Source organism: Callorhinus ursinus, unplaced genomic scaffold (genome assembly GCF_003265705.2).
Source record: "Callorhinus ursinus isolate GAN/ISIS: 27379988/994484 unplaced genomic scaffold, GSC_fseal_2.0 scaffold82, whole genome shotgun sequence".
Classification (NCBI taxonomy): domain Eukaryota; kingdom Metazoa; phylum Chordata; class Mammalia; order Carnivora; family Otariidae; genus Callorhinus; species Callorhinus ursinus.
This window is the reverse complement of record NW_027397144.1, coordinates 760,370-777,949: the sequence shown is the minus strand read 5'-3', so window position 1 is coordinate 777,949 and position 17,580 is coordinate 760,370. Positions and strand designations below refer to the sequence as shown.

Here is a 17,580-nt window from a genome sequence, read left to right as displayed (position 1 = left end):
GTCTTGGGCAGAGCAATGAATGGGCCCACTGCAGACCAGAGGCCGTGGACACAGGGCAGAAGTATCCACATCCCACTTTGTGGCATTGTGCCTGCTCTCCCTTCAGTCTGAGCTCTGGTGTGGCCACCCTGCCCTTCCTGGCAGCTTCCGTGCGCTTCTTTTGTCTCTGAGCATTTGGAACAGGCTGTTCCTCTAGCCCAGAATTCCCTTCCACCATTTCTACAAAAGGTTCTCAGAGCATTGCATCCGCAAGGTTGTAACAGAAGGAGGAGCAGATGGGGATTTGAATCCAGGCTCTGATACTTATCAGCTATTTTAGTGTAAGTTCTCCCCAAAAGTGGACCCTGAAACAAAATTTGGTGTTCAGGGAGTTTATCTGAGCGGTGATCTCAAGAAACACCTGGAGTGGGGGGAGTCAGGGAAGGCAACCAGTAAAGGTGTGCATTAGCAGAGTTACCCGTTGGGGTCACTAAGGTTCAGCCTCCTGGAGGAACTCTCGGAGGTGGGTAGACTCTATGCCAATCCTGTGCCTCACCGGGTGGACTGTCGGCTCCCCAATACTTCATTACTTCATATATATATTTATTTATATTTCCTTATTTAAAAAATTTTTAGTCACCAGGCTGTACATTACATCCCCAGGACCTAGTTATCTTTTTTTTAAGATTTTATTTATTTGTTTGTTAGAGAGAGAGAGAGAGAGCACAAGCAGGGGGAGTGGGGGAGGGAGAAGCAGGCTCCCTACTGACCAGGGAGCCCGATGCGGAACTCCATCCCAGGACCCTGAGATCATGACCGGAGCTGAAGGCAGACACTTAACCAACTGAGCCACCCAGGCGCATCCCAGGACCTATTTATCTTATAACTGGCAGTTTGTGCCTTTGACCCCCTTCACCCATTTCCCCACCCCCTGCCTCTAGCAACCACCAGTCTGTTCTCTGTGACTATAAATTCAAGTGTTGCTGTTGTTTATTTAAGATTCCACATGTGAGTGAGATCATACAGTATTTGTCATTCTCTGTCTGATTTATTTTACTCAGTAATGACCTCAAGGTCCATCTATGTTGTAGCAAATGGCAAGATTTCCTTTTTTTTTTTTTTAAGTAGGCTCCACATCCAGTGTGGAGCCCAACACAGGGCTTGAACTCACAACCGTGAGACTGAGACCTGAGCTGAGATCAAGAGTCGGATGCTTAACTGACCTGAGCCACACGGGCACCCCAAGCTTTCCTTCCTTTTTTTATGGCCAAATAGCTTTCCACTGTGAGTATGTATATATCCATTCATCCACTGATGGACAGTTAGGTGGTTTCCCTGTCTTGAGTATGGTAATGAATGCTGCAGTAGCATGGGGGTGTGGATGCCTTTTCAAGATAGTGACTCTGTTTCCCTCAGATGAATATCCAGAAGTAAAACTGCTGGATCATACGGTAGTACTAATTTTAATTTTTTGAGGAACCACAATCCTGGTTTTCAAAGGGACTGTGCCAGTTTACATGCATATATATACGTTTAATTGAGACAAATTCACATAATATAAAGTTTACATTTTCTTAAAGATTTTATTTATTTGTCGGAGAGAGAGAGAGAGCACAAGCAGGCAGAGGGAAGCGGCAGGCAGAGGGAGAAGCAGACTCCTTGCTGAGCCAGGAGCCCGATGTGGGGCTTGATCCCAGGACTCCTGGATCACGACCTGAGCCGAGGGCAGACGTTTAACCAACTGAGCCACCCAGGTGTCCCTATAAAGTTTACATTTTGCCCTTTAACAATTTTCTAGTATATTCATAATCTTGTACCACCATCACCACTATTCGATTCTGGACTATTTCCATCACCCTCCCAAAAAACCTGGTACCTCCCAATCCCCTTTCCCTTCAGCCCCTGGCAACCCCTAACCTACTGTCTGTCTCGGTGGGTTTGCCCATTCTGGACATTTCCTGAAAATGGAATCACACAATCTGTGGCCTTTTGTGTCTGGCTTCTTTGTCTCAGCATAATGTTCAGAATGTTTCGCATAAAGGTTCATCCACGGGCGCCTGGGTGGCTCAGTCGTTTAAGCGTCTGCCTTCAGCTCGGGTCATGATCCCAAGGTCCTGGGGTCGGGCTCCTCGCTCGGCAGAAAGCCTGCTTCTCCCTCTCCCTCTGCCTGCCACAAGATACGACGTTTTGTTGACCCATCCGTCAGTCAATGGACATCTGGGGTGTTTCTTCCTTTTGGCCGTGGTGAGTCATGCTGCCCTGCACATTCATGTACAAGCATTGGTATGAACATTTTTTCAATTCTTTTGGGAATACACTTAGAAGTAGAATTGCTGGGTCATATGATAATTCCAAGTGGAACTTTTGGAGGAACTGCTAGACTGTTTTTTCAAAGATTTTTACTTAACAGAGAGAGAGAGAGAGAGCACAAGCAGGCAGAGGGAGAGGGAGAAGCAGGCTCCCCGCTGAGCAGGGAGCCTGACGCAGGACTGGATCCCAGGACCCCGGGATCACGACCTGAGCCGAAGGCAGATGCTTCACGGACTGAGCCACCCAGGCGCCCCTAGACTGTTTCCCACAGCAGCTGTACCATTTTACATTCCTACCAGCACCGTACAAGCATGCAAGACTTCCAATTTCTCCACATCTGCGTCAATGCCGATTTTCTGTTATATGATTACAACTCTTATCGCCATCCTAGCGGGTCGTATGTCATCGTGGTCCCCCCCCCCCACAGTCCTTCTGACCTGCCCCGCAGACAAGCCCAGCACAGCCCTGCAGTGGAGGCAGCTGGAGGGGAGTGTGCAGGACAGCAGGTGTCAAGGATGCTGAGAGCCCCTGCTGGGAGCGTGACCTCACGCAAACCACTTCCCCTCGAGGAAACCACTTCTCGAAGACCTCAGTTGAAGAATGGGATGGGTAACACAGACCTGAAAGGCTGGATGTGAGATTTCACTAACCTGGTTTGTGTGCGGTGCTTGGCAAGCCAGAGCGAGAGCGGGTAGCAGTTGTCCCGGTTGGTCTGTTTCACTAGGACCCGGCGCTGAGAATCTCCCCCTCAAACTTCCTCAGTGGAAATACGGGCTTCCTCTGCGTTCCCACAGATCTGGTTCATGCTGGTATCACGGTTCATCCTAGCCACCCTGGGGGGTAAAGCAGAAATTCATGTTGTTTATGCGTCAGTCGAAACAGAGCTTTGCTTCTCCTTCCGCCCCGTTTCTTCTCTGCTGGAATCGCACCCCAGCCCCTGGCTGAGAAGTCTGCCCGGGACTCAGGCCCAAGTCAGTACCATATTCCAGTCTCTGAACTTGACTTGATGTCGGAGCGGAGCCGCGGGTCAGGCCTCACCGGGCTGGAGGCCTCGGTGAGGAAGAAGGGCCTGGTCTCACTGCTGGTGGCCTTCTTTCTGTCTGCCTCCCCTCCTCTCACTGGGGGGTCCCTCCTGCCCAGGTGCGGGGAGGAGGGCACGGGGAACCGGGCTGTGCCTCCCGGGCTGGGGGCTTTGGATGGCCCAGCAGTGAGTTAAGGTGGCACCCCTGAGGGATTTGATGGGTATGTGTTTTGGGGGGCTCTGAGGCTTGAGACCCCTTGGTTGGAGAGGGGGCATCTTTGGTCTGGGTCGGGGCTCTTCCCTCAGCCCCACCCAGGGGCCCTCCATGCTGACCACCAGTAAGCAGACCCCTTGGCCCCAACATCAGAGCCAGGTGTCCCTCCGAGTGGGATCCCAGCCCCAGAGGCTCGCTTTTGCTTTCACTTTTTTTTTTAATATTTATTTATTTATTTTGAGAGAGAGAGAGAGAGAGAGTCCGTGAGGGGAGGGGGAGGGTTAGAGGGAGAAGCAGACTCCCCGCTGAGCAGGGAGCCCGACGCGGGACTCGATCCCGAGACTCCAGGATCATGACCTGAGCCGAAGGCAGTCGCTCAACCAACTGAGCCACCCAGGCGCCCCTGCTTTCGCTTTCTTAAGCCAGATTCAACCCGAGAGTCCTGGGTCTCCTGCCTTGAACAGCCGACTGCGAAGTGCCCTCCCTCTCTGGTCTCTGTCTGGGTCAGTCCGCGTCCCAAGCGGGTGGGAGAAGGAAGGACTTGTGGGTAGCAACCACTCCCCTGAAGAAATGTCTTCACTCATCTCTCTCTTTTTAAAAAGGCTCATTATAGGCGCCTGGGTGGCTCAATGGGTTAAGCAACTGCCTTCGGCTCAGGTCATGATCCCAGGGTCCTGGGATCGAGCCCCGCATCGGGCTCCCTGCTCAGCGGGAAGCCTGTTTCTCCCTCTCCCACTCTCCCTGCTTGTGTTCTCTCTCTCGCTGTGTCTCTGTCAAATAAATAAAATCTTAAAAAAAAAAAGAAAAAAAGATTTATTCGAGAGCGCGCGCATGCTCCTCAGTGGGGGAGGGGCAGAGGGAGGGGGGAGAACCTCCAGCAGACTCCCTGCTGAACGCAGAGCTGACACACGACTCCACCCCAGGACCCTGAGATCATGACCTGAGCCGACATCAAGAGTCGGATGCTTAGCTGACTGAGCCACCCAGGTGCCCGTCAGATCATTTTTTTTCTAATGCCTTTTATCCTCCTTGGTCTGGCTGCGGGTTTCTAGTATGGTGCAACAGGTTCCGACACATCTCTCACATTTCTCCGGGCAGTCTGTGGGAGCAGGGGGTTGGCCTTGCTGTTTCCCGACCACTCTGAGGTAGACAACTAAGCAGCCTTACTTCCAGCTACGACGATCTAGTCTAGGCGCTGTCAGAACAGCTGGGTCTTCTCTAAGCCTCGTGCCCCCATGTGGCCAGGGAGAGGCGCAGGGAGAGGTAAGGAAGAGTTTGGCTTTAGCCCAAGCGGCATTTCCCACACACCCTCTGCACCCCTTCTTACCACAGGCTCCAAATGGCTTTTTTACTTAGTCAAAGCTGGTGCTTTAAGGATCAAAGTTTGTATCCATGAGGATTTTCAAAGAATGTTCTGTGAGCTCTGAAGGCACTCCCCAGAGATGCATTCCAGACATGTTTTTGGCAAGGGGCAGCCTAGCCCATGGGTGGTCACTGTGGCCCCCTGGCCTTGGCTAAACGGACACATGCAGATGTCAGTTCTGGCTGACTTTGAGGAAACTGACCACATTACAGTCTGTGTTAGGACTGTTACAAAAAAATTAGCTTGGGGGAGCAGACAACAGCAGCAGACTCCAGAATTAGGATACCAGTTTGGTGGGCTTTTTTTTTTTTTTTTGAGATTTTATTTATTTGAGAGAGAGAATGAGATAGAGAGCGAGAGCATGAGAGGGGGAGGGTCCGAGGGAGAAGCAGACTCCCCGCCGAGCAGGGAGCCCGATGCGGGTCTCCATCCCGGGACTCCAGGATCATGACCTGAGCCGAAGGCATTCACTTAACCAACTGAGCCACCCAGGCGCCCCAGTCCGGTGTTTTTTAAAAAAAAATGTGTTTATTTGCTCATTTACTGACCACAGGGATTCAGACTCTGCTTAGGGGAAATCATGATGATGAAAGCTCAGGTTTACACTTCCTATTTGTAGAATCAAATCGGGATGTGAATTCTCGGGTACAGTGCTGGGCAGTGGGGGAGGCACTGGGAGCCGGTTCCTATGGACAGCTAGCTAGGCCCTCCTCTGCATGCTCCTGGAGCCTGACTCGTCCTGCTGAAGCTGACTTTGGGTCACTGCTATAAACAGCCCTGAGGCTGCCCCCTGAAGAGAGAGGTACCCAGCAGCACCCAGCACTGAGGAAGAGCTTGACTTGCCAAGTGGAATTATTTACAAAATGGCAATGAACTGTTTTGTTTCTCTTTTTTGATTAAAAAACAAGATTCACCTTAAAAATGAAAGTGAAAATTGGGGCCAGAGTTCGGCGCTCGGCCGCTCTGTGCGCAGCCGCACTGGGATGAGGGGGGGTCCAGGCGGCGCCGCTCTGCCCCCACAGGGTGGGCACGAGACTCCCGAGCCCGCAGGGGGCTTGGCCCGGCTCAGCGCAGGCACCCGGCTCGGCGGGGCCCAGGAAGAGGGCGGCTGACGGGCCCCAAAGGGCAGAGGACTGGGGCTCAGGGGAAGTCGCGGTAGGGCAGGCGGAAGGGGTAGAGGGGCGTGTAACGCGAGTCATGCCAGAGCAGCTTCTCCTCCAGGAAGGCGACGGTCTGCAGGGTCAGGACCAGGGTCTGGTGTTTGAGCATGCTGTACGCGTTCAGGCCTAGGGGTGGAGATGCAGTCCAGGCTGGGCTGTCTACCACCTCTGGGGCCCCCTTCCCCCGCCCCGAGGAAGCAACCCCCTCTCCGTATTGCCCTACTCTAGAAGACACTGTGGTGCGGCATGGGCTCATGGATCTTGCAGGCTAGGCTCAAACCCTGGCCCAGCTGCTCACTGATGGCAAGACCCCGGGCGAGGGACGGTCCTCGGCTCAGTCCCTGATTGAGAGCCTCCTGCGTGCCTGGCTCTGCCCTGCGCTGGGGCTGTGATCCCCACCTCCCTCTCCAGCGGGCCGGACAGACCCTCAGCAGAGCAGAGGCATGAATGTACTGCGGGAGGCCTGTGGCTGCAGTTAGTGAGCGAGCGGGACTGGAGGCGGCGGCCAGCGCAGGGAGAGGATGGGGCAGGTTGTGCAGGATCTTGCGGGCCTCGGGGAGAACTTGGCCCTTGCCCCAGAGGGAGGTGGGAAACGCAGAGGGCTGTGGGCAGAGGAGGGCCGCGCTGAGACTCGGCTGCGCACAGGCGCCCTCTGGTGGCCGTGGTGGGGGAGAACAGGCTGCAGAATAGAGCAGGAGCCAGGGACGGGGCCGGAAGGACACGGGGGTGCTGGGGGGTAAGAAGTGGTGGAATCCCCCATATTAAAGTCAACGCCGACGGGGTGAGCTAAGAGACGAGTGGAGGGTGACAGCATGGTCTGGGGCCTGAGCCACAGGAAGGAAGGAGTTCTTAGGTGCGAAGGTGCCCGTGAGACCCCCAAGTGCAGCCATGCCATCAGGGAGACCGTGCAAGAGCTCTAGGGACTGATTAGTCAATGTGGTGATGGGTGTGACATGCCCAAGCCAGACTGGATCCCACCTCCCAGCCTCTCAGAGGGAGGAGCCAGATGAGGACAGTCAGCAGCCCCTGCACTCACTCGGAGCCCCTCACTGAGCCCCGAGCTTGGACAGAGCCGTCCTTCCAGAATGACATCTTCCTGATGCTCCGTTCGGGCAAGCTGAGGGCTGGGTTGAGGAGGTGGCAGGGATAGACTTTTAACTGCCCATGGACTACTGGGGACCTGGGGGGGAGGACCGGGGCCCTCTGCTCACCGACAGCCGGGATCAGGTTGAAGGTCTTCAGGCCGGAGGTGGCTGCTACGACATTCTGAGACATGTCCTCGTGGGCTCTGAAATGGAGGCCAGGAGGTGAGCACCGCAGAGGACGGCCCCCCAGCGCCCCCAGCCCCGCTCTGCCCCACACCCTCACAAGTCCACAAGGAGCACAGAGTCCCCCCAGCGGCGGTAGCGGGCCAGCTCGGTCAGGTACTGGGGGTCGGAGGTCGGCAGCTCCAGGGAGTCTACAACGTGCAGGTCATCCTATCAGGAAGAAAGGACAGTCTGAGCCCCCAAGGGCCCCCGAGGAGCTGCCTGAGCCCTCCAGCCCCCACAGCCCACACCCCCGGCCGCCGGCAGCTCCTGGCGGGGATCAGGCCCGTACCTGGGCCAGCTTGACGGTCAGCGCCACCTTGAGGCCCTGCACCCGCACTTTCATGGGCAGCATGTAGTAGTAGCTCGTAGGGCCCCGGGGGCCATGGGCAATGCCTCCTGCAGAGACAGAGGTGTGTGGACAGGTGAGGACCCCAGCTGGGCGTAGAGGACAGAAATTTGTCACAGTGGCCGGTGTAGGGAGGCTGCCAGCAGGCAAACCGAATCAGCAAAGAGGACAGGGCCTCGAGGAGGGAAAGAGAGGGGACACTGGATCCAGCATTGCCCGGGACAGGTGACTCTGCCTCACTGGGCCTCGATTTCCTCAGCTGTCAAACCCTGAGTGAGGACCCTCTACCTGTGTGTCCACCCTCTGCTGGGCCCTAGGGGCGCAGCAGGGAACAAGATAGGCGGACCCCTGCCCTCCTGTCATTCACATTCAGAGGTTCAACTGCAGAGGAAATCAGGGCTGTCTTTTGGGGGCAGCACAAGGAGTTGTTGGGGGCAGGGGACCCACAGGAGGTCAGGGAGGGCTTCCTGGAAGAGGCACAGCCCAAACACATGCTAAGGATGCAAGAGTCGGCCAGGCAAATGGGAGCTGACACCGAATCAGTCGTCTGGTCAGAGAAGATGTGGAGGAACAAGGGGGGCCTGTAGGCACCACTGCCTGGAATGCCAAGTGAGGAGCCCAGACTTCCCAAAAGGGCTGCGGGAACCACCGGGGGGCTTAGGAAAAGCACTCTGGGTGCTGTGTGCAGGGTGGTCCAGGAGAGGTATGACGGGGAGTCGGGGCTAAGAGGGGCTGTGGCCATGGTCTGATGAGAGGCTAAGGCCAGAGCTGACAGGGAGCTGGGAAAGTGGCCGACTCTCTGATCTCTGACCCGCACACGGGTCGTGAGGTCTGCAGGCTGGAGTCCTGCTGCCCCCGCCCAGGTGGAAGGAATGGGACTGACAGTTATCACACCAGATGGGTGTGAAGGTGTCCCCAGGGCCCCTCCCTCCCTGCCCCGCTCACCTCCTCGCCAGATCGGGGAGCGGATGCTGCCATGCCTGGAACGCCCACTGCCTTTCTGTGGCCAAGGCTTCCGGCCTCCACCCTGCACCTCGGCCCTAGTCTTGGTCTTGGCATAGCTCTGCGGGTGCAAAGGGAGGAGACAGACGGTCAGGTTCCCAAGGCAGACACTGTCACGGCTGAGAGGGCCCGGGCCTGGGAAAACAGCAGTGAGCTGGCCAGTAGGGGCTCGCCACTGGGGAGGTACAGAGATCAGGGATCCCTCGGGACAAACACACAGCACTTGGGGAGGGAGAAGAAGGATAAAGAAATCGAAAGTCCCCTCGTCTGCTCCAGAACGTCAGCCTCAGAAAGGCAGGGGCTCTGCTGCCTGGCACACGGTAGGCACTCGGCATTTTTTGTATGATTTTAATGTGGTGGCAACCGAAAGGAAGGTGTGGCATGGGGAAACGTGTGCAGGGGCTAGAGAACATCAGGGAGAGGTATGGGGTGGGGAGATGACAAGGGACTTCCATGGTGAGCTAGGGAGGGTGTGAATAGGGGAAGGACTCACTGGAATTCTGAGGTAAGCAGATGGGAAGCAGAGAGCCCCGGACTGGTAATGGTTCTTCAACGCACTTGGCAAAAAAAAGTCCAAACTACTCAGCACTGCTCCTGCTGACCTCTGTGGCCACACTAGGCTCCATGTTGTCCCTGCCGCAGGACCTTTGCATGTGCAGTTCCCACTACCTCTACCCTAGCACCACTGCCCCCTTTACTTAGTCAGCACCTACTATACACCGAGGCTAAATGTCTCCTTTTCTCTGGGACAACTTCCCTAGTCATATATTTACAGGCTTGCCTACTTGATTCATGTTCACCTCTGTAACTAGACTACGAGCTTCCCAAGGGCAGGGATCTTGCCCGCCTTGTCCACTAGCACCATGCCTAATGCACAGTGGGTGTTCAGAAAACACCTGGCACGTCACCCATCAGTGAATGGTTCAGAAGAGAGAAGGTAAGGCCTGAGCCTGACAATCCAGAGAAGACAAACCGAGGAGCTTCCCTGCCTCCTTCCACCAACCTCCCCGACTTGGGCACTCACAATTCTCTTAAAGTTCTTCTGCCAGATGGCAACCTGGTGCAAGATATCCAACCTATGGAGAAAGAAGAGGCCGTGAGAGGCCCACTACCTCCAGTTAAAGCCCTCCCCACCTCACCAGTTGAAAACAGGGGCTCCTCCCATCCAGCTCCAGGGCCCTGGGTGATCTGCCCTCACCCCTCTCTGCTCCATCTCATACCACTGCCAGGCCCACTCCATTTCCATTCTGTGAAATGGGGTCCAGCCTCCATGCCTTTGACCTCATTGTTCCCTCTGCCTGAAACACTCTTCCCCTGGCTGGTTCCTCCTCAGCCCGTAAGTCTCAGCCCCAAACAACTCTCCGAGAGGAGCCTCCTTGCTAAGAGGAGAGCCACCACTTCCTCCTTCTCACAGTACCTTACTCTTTTCCTACCATTACAACTTACTCCTTGCCACCTTCTTTATGGACTGGTTTGCCTCTCCAGCCCTGCACTATCCTCCTATTCGGTAGACACTGGCCAGATGTGTGAACCCCTGACATGTGGCCAGTGCCCCATGTTGAAATGACACTGTTTTAGATATCTCAGGTTAATAAAATAGATTGTTTCTTCCTTTTTTTTTTTTTTTAAACGTGGCTACTAGCAAAATGTAAATTATACACGTGACTCACATTAGGTGGTTACATTGGACCTGACCGCCGGGGTAGCTTGCCCGGGGTTGGCAAGCTACTATGGCTAGTAGGCCAAACCTGGCCTGCTGCCTGTCTCTGTAAATATGTTTCACTGGGACACAACCCTGCTTTTGTACTACATCAGCACAGAGGAGTAGTTGCCATGGCAACATGAAAGCCTGCAAACCCTAAAATATTTACTCCCTGGCCCTTTACAGAAAAAGGTTTGCAGATCCCTGATCTAGACTGTAAGCAACATCAGCAACCTTGGTACTCATTCACTGCTGTATTCCCAACACCCAGAACGGAACCTGGCATATAGCGGACACTTCGTCAGTATTTACAGAATACACAAAATACGCCGTTTTTAATTTCTTTTCTCACTCTCTAGTAGATTGGGACTCTAAAAGCAAGGGGCAAACCATGCCAAAATCAGTAATAGTAATAAATTAACAGCACTTATTATGTGCCAGATACAATGCACTTGAGGGGCATCATACGCCTCGGTAAGCCGATAAGCCAGCCCAAGGAGTTGGCCCGCGTAAGGTTGAGATCCTGACTCTAAAGCTTACAAGCTGTGTGACCTTGAGCAAATTTCTTAACCTGTCTGTGCTCAGTTTCTTTATCTGCAAAGCAAGAATAACTGAACCCTCTCCTAGGGTTGCTATAAGGATCTACTTAACCAAAATGCCAATAGGCAATGCCAGGGCTTGACCAGTGTTAGTGCTTATTTTCGCGAAAGTCGGTAACAGCATATCATAATTGACATTTCTATAGAACTTATTAGGCGCCAGAATTAACTCATTTCATCATCACAGCAACCTCTCGAGGTTTGACAGAATGGGGACACTGAAACACAAGCGGGAAGGCAGGATTTGAACTCAGTCACTGAAGCTCCGGAGTTTTGCGTCCTTAACTCTTTGAGGATGTTAACTCTTAGATCTCAAACTTACATAACCCAGTAGCAGGGAAAACCATCATCCCCTTTTGGCAGGTAAAGAAGCTGAGGCTCAAGCCCAGGTCATCCTGATTCCTAAAGCCCCGCTCCTCCTCCCTCGGGCACTCAGTGCACCATTTCACTCCCACTCACCTGGGCGCTGTGGAGAAAACTTCGGGGTGCAGCTCGGCCAGACCCACGCGCTCCTGCTCGTAGCCGCGCAGGGACTCCACCCAGGCCTGCACCGGACGCCGGGGCGCGGGTACCGGGAGCTCGCACCTGCGCAGCACGGGCACCTGGGGACCTGAAGCGATTGGGAGGTCAGGGGTCAGGGCCGAGCGCCAGGGCTCCCGGTTGCCGCCCCTCCTGGAGCGACCCCGGCAGCCTCACCCGCGCTAGCTACTGACTCTGGCTTCGCCGCCTGGGGTACTGCCTCTTCCGCCAGCGCGTTCAAGCCCTGTAAACGGTGGACGAGAGTGAGAAACGACACCCGGAACCTCCAGCCTTTGTCCTCCGGTCCCGTCCCCAGCGCCCCGCCTCACCCGGCAGCCCGTGGGCCGAAGCCAGGCCCGCGCCCCGGCCCGTACTAGCTGCAGCATTGCGGCGCAGCTCCCCACGCGGAGAGGTCAAGGCTCCTTCTGGATGTGCGCGACGCCCAGCGATGACATCACGCCCGCGACACCGCCCACCCCGCTCGGGTCGGCGTTGGAAAGCTGAGTGCAAGAGGGAAGGCGGCGGGGCCTGGCCCAGCGTGCCTTCATCTCCGCCCCGGGACTAACCCCCAGGCTCCAGTTTTCACGCCTGGCCTACGGGACCCCCTGCGACACCTGGAAACACGCGACCTGGCAGCAAGAAGCCGCGCCCCTTCGGTAGGCCCTGCTCTTTTTCCTGGGTCCCGCCCCCAGAAAGGCGCGCTCCTCGTTCAGCCAATGAGCGTTAAGCCTGGCAAAGTGGCCCGCCTATGGCTGGGCGGTTCTGGGGCGGGCACTAAGAGAATATGACCAACACCTGTTACGCTTTTGGTGTCGGTCACGCCCCCCATGCCCCGCCCCCGCCCCCATCTAGCCTCCTAGACCCTCCGCGCGGGTTTTTCAGTTTCCAGTGAAGTGGTTTTGTGTGTTTGTTTACGTGCAGGGCCTCATCTCCCGCAGAAAACCCTTAGTATTGAGCCTGTGGGACCGTGCCTCTCAGATTCCCCAAGGCAGAGGGTAAGTTCCCCATCAAACCACAGATTACGTCTGTGTCTTCTCCGCCTCCTAGACAGGGTCCCGTCCCCTCCCAGAACTCTCTCCGAAAACACAGCAAGGTGGGGGAGTCCGCAGACCCCGGATTTCCTTCCTCGTTGCGCACCCTTACAACTGAAATCTAAATATTCATTTTGAGGCACTTTGCCAGCTTCCCCGCGAGGCCTCCAGAGGGCGTCATGAACACATAGCAGCCTTCGCTGCCTCGCCGAGCCTGATCACCTGGCTGGCCTAACGTGGTCTGGGAGCCAACCTCAGTTTCCTCATTTGGAAAATGGAGAGGTCATGAGACCTCAATGAAATGAAGTCATGCCTAGCACAAAGTGAACATTTAATGGTATTATTATTATTATTATTATTATTATTATTATTATTATTGAGGGTGAATTTTGTCATCAATACAAGTCAAGAGCCAAGGCAGGGATGGGGTGGATCCTGGAGGACTTGAATACCTACTAAAGATGGGGGGGCCTTTTTTTTTTTTTTTGCATCTGATATATAACATGGATATTTTTGTGTAGTATTAATAAAAATTTACAATGTATTTCATTGGGTATTCTATCCCTGCTAGAATAATTGTGGATGGGTATTTAAAACTCCACCCACTCTGCAATTTAGAAAGGTTGTATGTTGTAGAGTTTTATTTATTCATTTTATGTTTGTGTAGGTAATTCACACGCCAGGTAAAGAAAATTTCAACAAGTACAAAAGTATAAACTAGAGTGAAGTGTCTCCTCCAATCTCTGATCCTGTCCCTCCCTGTTCCCCTCCCAAAAGCCACCACCAGAACCAGCTATGTGTCTCCTCCCAGAACCAGTTTATGATTTATAGGCAGATTTACAAGTCTGTCCTGTGCCAGGAAGTTTGGATATTATGTAGCAAATGATGAAACAGAACTTGCTTAATGATTTATTAGGCATCTACTGGTACTGAGTAGGTAAATCCAGCAGACAACGTTGAGATACAGTGCAGTGCAGAAGGTTGAGGAATCAGAATAGGGGAGAGGGGACGCCTGGGTGGCTCAGTTGGTTAAGCGTCTGCCTTCAGCTCAGGTCAGGATCGCAGCGTCCTGAGATTGAGCCCCACATCGGAGCCCTTGCTCAGCGGGGATCCTCCTTCTCCCTCTGCCTGCTGCTCCCCAGGTTCTCCCTCTGCCTGCTGCTCCCCCAGCTTGTGCTCACTAGCACTAAGAGAATATGCTCTCTCTCTGACAATAGATAAATAAAATCCTAATAATAATAATAAGGGAAGGGAGGCCTACAGTGTATGTGGGAGCCCAGGGGAAGAACTCTTAACCCCTGGAGGCAGGGGTCTTAGAGGTGACTTCCCTGAAGCTGTAACTTGAAGGTCCATCAGGAGTTTGTCCAGAGGAGAAAAGGTGTTCCAGGCTGAAAGAACAGAGTTGCAAAGATCAGAAGTGGGGAGAGAGCGGCAGGAGTTAGGGGTGGCTGGACCTTCCTAATGGCAACTCATTCATTTAAATTGAACCCACCTCAGGGCCTTTGCACTGTTGTTTCTTCTGCCTGGAACATACTTTCCCCAGAGCTCCACATGGCTCTATCTCTTACCTCCTTCAATTCTTTGCTCAAATGTCACCTCCTCCAAGAAGCTTGTCCTGACCACCCTCTTCAAAATTGCAATCCCCACTCCCGGCCCTTCTGACTCACTTATCCTGTCTTTTTTTTTTCCCAATCAGTATTTATCTTCTTTTTTTCTTTTTAAAGATTTTATTCGGGGCACCTGGGTGGCTCAGTCGTTAAGCGTCTGCCTTCGGCTCAGGTCATGATCCCAGGGTCCTGGGATCGAGCCCCGCATCGGGCTCCCTGCTCTGCGGGAAGCCTGCTTCTCCCTCTCCCACTCCCCCTGCTTGTGTTCCCTCTCTCGCTGTGTCTCTGTCAAATAAATAAATAAAATCTTTTTTTTAAAGATTTTATTTATTTGAGAAAGAGAGAATGAGAGATAGAGAGCACGAGAGGGAAGAGGGTCAGCGGGAGAAGCAGACTCCCTGCTGAGCAGGGAGCCCGATGTGGGACTCGATCCCGGGACTCCAGGATCATGACCTGAGCCGAAGGCAGTCGCTTAACCAACTGAGCCACCCAGGCGCCCATAAATAAATAAAATCTTTTAAAAAAAAGATTGTATTCATTTATTTTTGAGAGAGAAAGAGAGAATGAGCACGAGCAGGGGGAGGGGCAGAGGGAGAAGCAGACTCCCCGCACCGAGCAGGGAGCCCGATGCGGGACTGGATCCCAGGACCCTGGGATCACGACCGGAGCCGAAGGCAGATGCTCAGTGGACTGAGCCACCCAGGCGCCTCAGTATCTACCTTCTAACATCCTATGTAATTTCCTTGTTTTTGATGCTTTTTGTCTGTCTCCCCCATTAGAATGTAAACTCCCCCAGAACAGAAATTTTGCTGTCTCCTTCCCTGCTGTAGCTCCAGCACCCAGGATAGTGGCTGTAACACAGTAGGGGCTCAATACATGTTTCTTTGGGGCGCCTGGGTGGCTCAGTCATTGGGCATCTGCCTTCGGCTCAGGTCGTGATCCCAGGGTCCTGGGATCGAGCCCCGAGTCGGGCTCCCTGCTCATTGGGAAGCCTGCTTCTCCCTCTCCCACTCCCCCTGCTTGTGTTCCCTCTCTCACTGTGTCTCTGTCAAATAAATAAATAAAATCTTTAAAAAAAAAATACATGTTTCTTGAGTGAATTCCTTTGCTCATCATCCTGTTGCAGGGGTATTACCAGAGACAGAGGAAGCCCTCCCTTTGTCTCCTGGGTCTCAGATCTCTATCCCCTTGATGTCACGGACACATAAGTTACCAAAAAAATGATTATTTGCCCAACAACACTCTAGTCGCAGAGACACATGTTCAAATCTAGGGGGCGCCGCTAAGTGGCTGGGTATCCCTAGACAACTGGTTAGCTCTTTCAGAGTCTGGTCTCCTTTTAGGTGTTAAGTGGGACATACACGAACCCTCCCCTCCTGAGCTGAGTGAAGGATTAGAGTTCTCTTTTCCTTCCATCTCCACTCCCCACAGTCTTTTTCCATCCGCTAGAAGGAGCCTGTAAACACCTGAGTCAGATCATGTCCCTCCTCTGCTCACACCCCTCGGTGCCCCTCATTTCACTTTGAGCAAAAGCCAAAGTCTTCATTGTAGCCCACAAGGCCTTGCAGGGCCTGTCCTCGCCTCCTCCCACCTTCCCCCTTTATTACTCTGTGGTTTAGGCCACACTGGTCTTCTCACCAGAACTCATCAATCCCATGTCAGCCTCAGGGCCTTTGCACTAGACCTCTCTCCCTTAAATATCTGCATGACTCACTCCCTCACCTCCTTCAGGTCTTTACTCAAATGACACCTTCTCAGGTGACAGTGGGTCTAAAGTCACTGTTCCCTTCCTAACCCACATTCTTCATATGCCTTCCCAGTATCATTGTTTCCAGCACGTTTACCACATTCTAACAGATGATGTCATTCTTACTTATTTTGATTTTTTTTTAAGATTTCATTTATTTGACAGAGAGAGAGCTCTCTCTGTAGGCAGAGAGGCAGGCAGAGGGAGAAGGAGAAGCAGGTTCCCCACTGAGCAGAGAGCCTGAGCAGGGCTCGATCCCAGGACCCTGGGATCATGACCTGAGCCGAAGGCAGACGCTTAACCAACTGAGCCACCCAGGTGCCCCTATTTTGATTCTTGACGGCCTCTTCCAGTAGAACATCAGCTCCTGGAGGATGGGGTCTTTATTGCTTGCTGGGCCCACTTGCTAAGAAGGGTGCCAGGCATCCGGTAGGTTCTCAGTACCTAGTAATTGAACTAATGGGATGTAGAGAAAGAAATTTGCATAGGACTCCTCTACCAGCTATTGATTGTGAGCAAGCCTTAATGAAAGGGAGGTAATGACCTTGAGACCTGCATACAGAAAGGATCAAAGTTTGACCATTTTGGTCCAAGCCAGGGTGGAGGTCAAAGGTTGATGTGTCTGGCCCTCTCCTGTGGATCAAAGGCTCAACTGCAGGTGACCTCTGTCCCCGGTGGTGTGTGGCAAATGTCAGCCTTGCAGCCCAGAGATCTCTGCCGACCATGGGCATGACAGCGATTTAAGGAGCAGACATCGGAAGCTGGAGGACCCCCCCAACGTCTGGCCCTTTCTAGTCCCGCATCCCTGTGCATGGGTTTTCACAAAGTCCAGAGGTCAAGGATGGAATATGGGGGACAACCCTCGAATAGGAAGGTACAGGGCGTGGGAGCAGGCTTGATCAGAGGCCCCGACCTACCAGGGAGAACTGCTCCCTCATCACTGACAGAACATCTGCTGTGTGTTTGTTTGCAGCTCTGTTTGTGGGTGACCGCCAAGCGTGAGGACGAGGAGTCTCCCATTGCAGCAGCCCCCAGGGCCCTGGGGGTGGGCCTGATTTGCATAGACATTTCATTCCTTTTAGTTCCTTTCAGTCCGGCTCAGATGGGAAATAGAGCAGAAAAAAGGGCTTGAACCCCTTGGGGCAGGGCACATGGGCTCCCCAGGCCTCAGTTTCCTCCTCTGTAAAATGGTAGTATAATTACCCCACCCTCACATGGTTTGTGTCTGCCTTGGGCCTATGTACCTTCAGAAGATTCATTCCCTGCTCTGCCCTGCCCCATGGCGAGGGGCTGACCCTTGCATAGACCATCCCCTTGCCTACCGGCCTCTGCCCAAATTTAGCCAATGGCAGGCACTGAAGGCCAACTGGAGGGCAGGAGGACAGGGGGAGTATTTCTCCCTATCTGCTTCTGGCCGCATCTCCCACTGGGCATGGCTTCCCTATTGCTTATTTCTAAATAGTCTAAGTAACCCTTTCCCCAACTTTGGTTTCTCATCTACATAACCAACCCCTGCGCTAAATCCCCTTCGTCAGAGATATGTGGCTGTCCCTGGGTAGACCCTGACTGATGTAAGGCAGCTGGGAGGCATTTGTGTTTTGTTTTAAGATACAATTTATTTTTTTAAAATACAATTTAAGTAACATAAAGTCTTCCCTCTTCGGGGTACA

General features: G+C 53.5%; 1 protein-coding gene across 1 annotated transcript; it reads right to left on the bottom strand.

The window, feature by feature from the left end:
- Positions 1-5,186: 5,186 nt before the first annotated feature.
- On the bottom strand, positions 5,187-12,191 carry MRPL4 (mitochondrial ribosomal protein L4). The gene is made up of 9 exons (XM_025863322.2): positions 11,855-12,191; positions 11,703-11,769; positions 11,466-11,616; positions 9,730-9,781; positions 8,649-8,766; positions 7,647-7,753; positions 7,416-7,525; positions 7,259-7,335; positions 5,187-6,173 (listed from the first exon to the last, which is right to left on the bottom strand). Exons 1-9 carry the CDS (start codon positions 11,909-11,911, stop codon positions 6,028-6,030), a joined length of 885 nt encoding a protein of 294 aa, XP_025719107.1. The 5' UTR covers positions 11,912-12,191; the 3' UTR covers positions 5,187-6,027.
- Between the last annotated feature and the right edge of the window lie 5,389 nt (positions 12,192-17,580).

Coding starts and splice junctions, on each gene's coding strand:
- MRPL4 (XM_025863322.2), bottom strand. CDS start 11,911: ATGCTGCAGCTAGTACGGGCCGGGGCGCGGGCCTGGCTTCGGCCCACG. Junction 8,767..9,729: donor AGAAGAACTTTAAGAGAATT/GTGAGTGCCCAA, acceptor TTGCACCCGCAG/AGCTATGCCAAGACCAAGAC. Junction 6,174..7,258: donor CAACCTGATCCCGGCTGTCG/GTGAGCAGAGGG, acceptor CTCCACCCCTAG/GCCTGAACGCGTACAGCATG.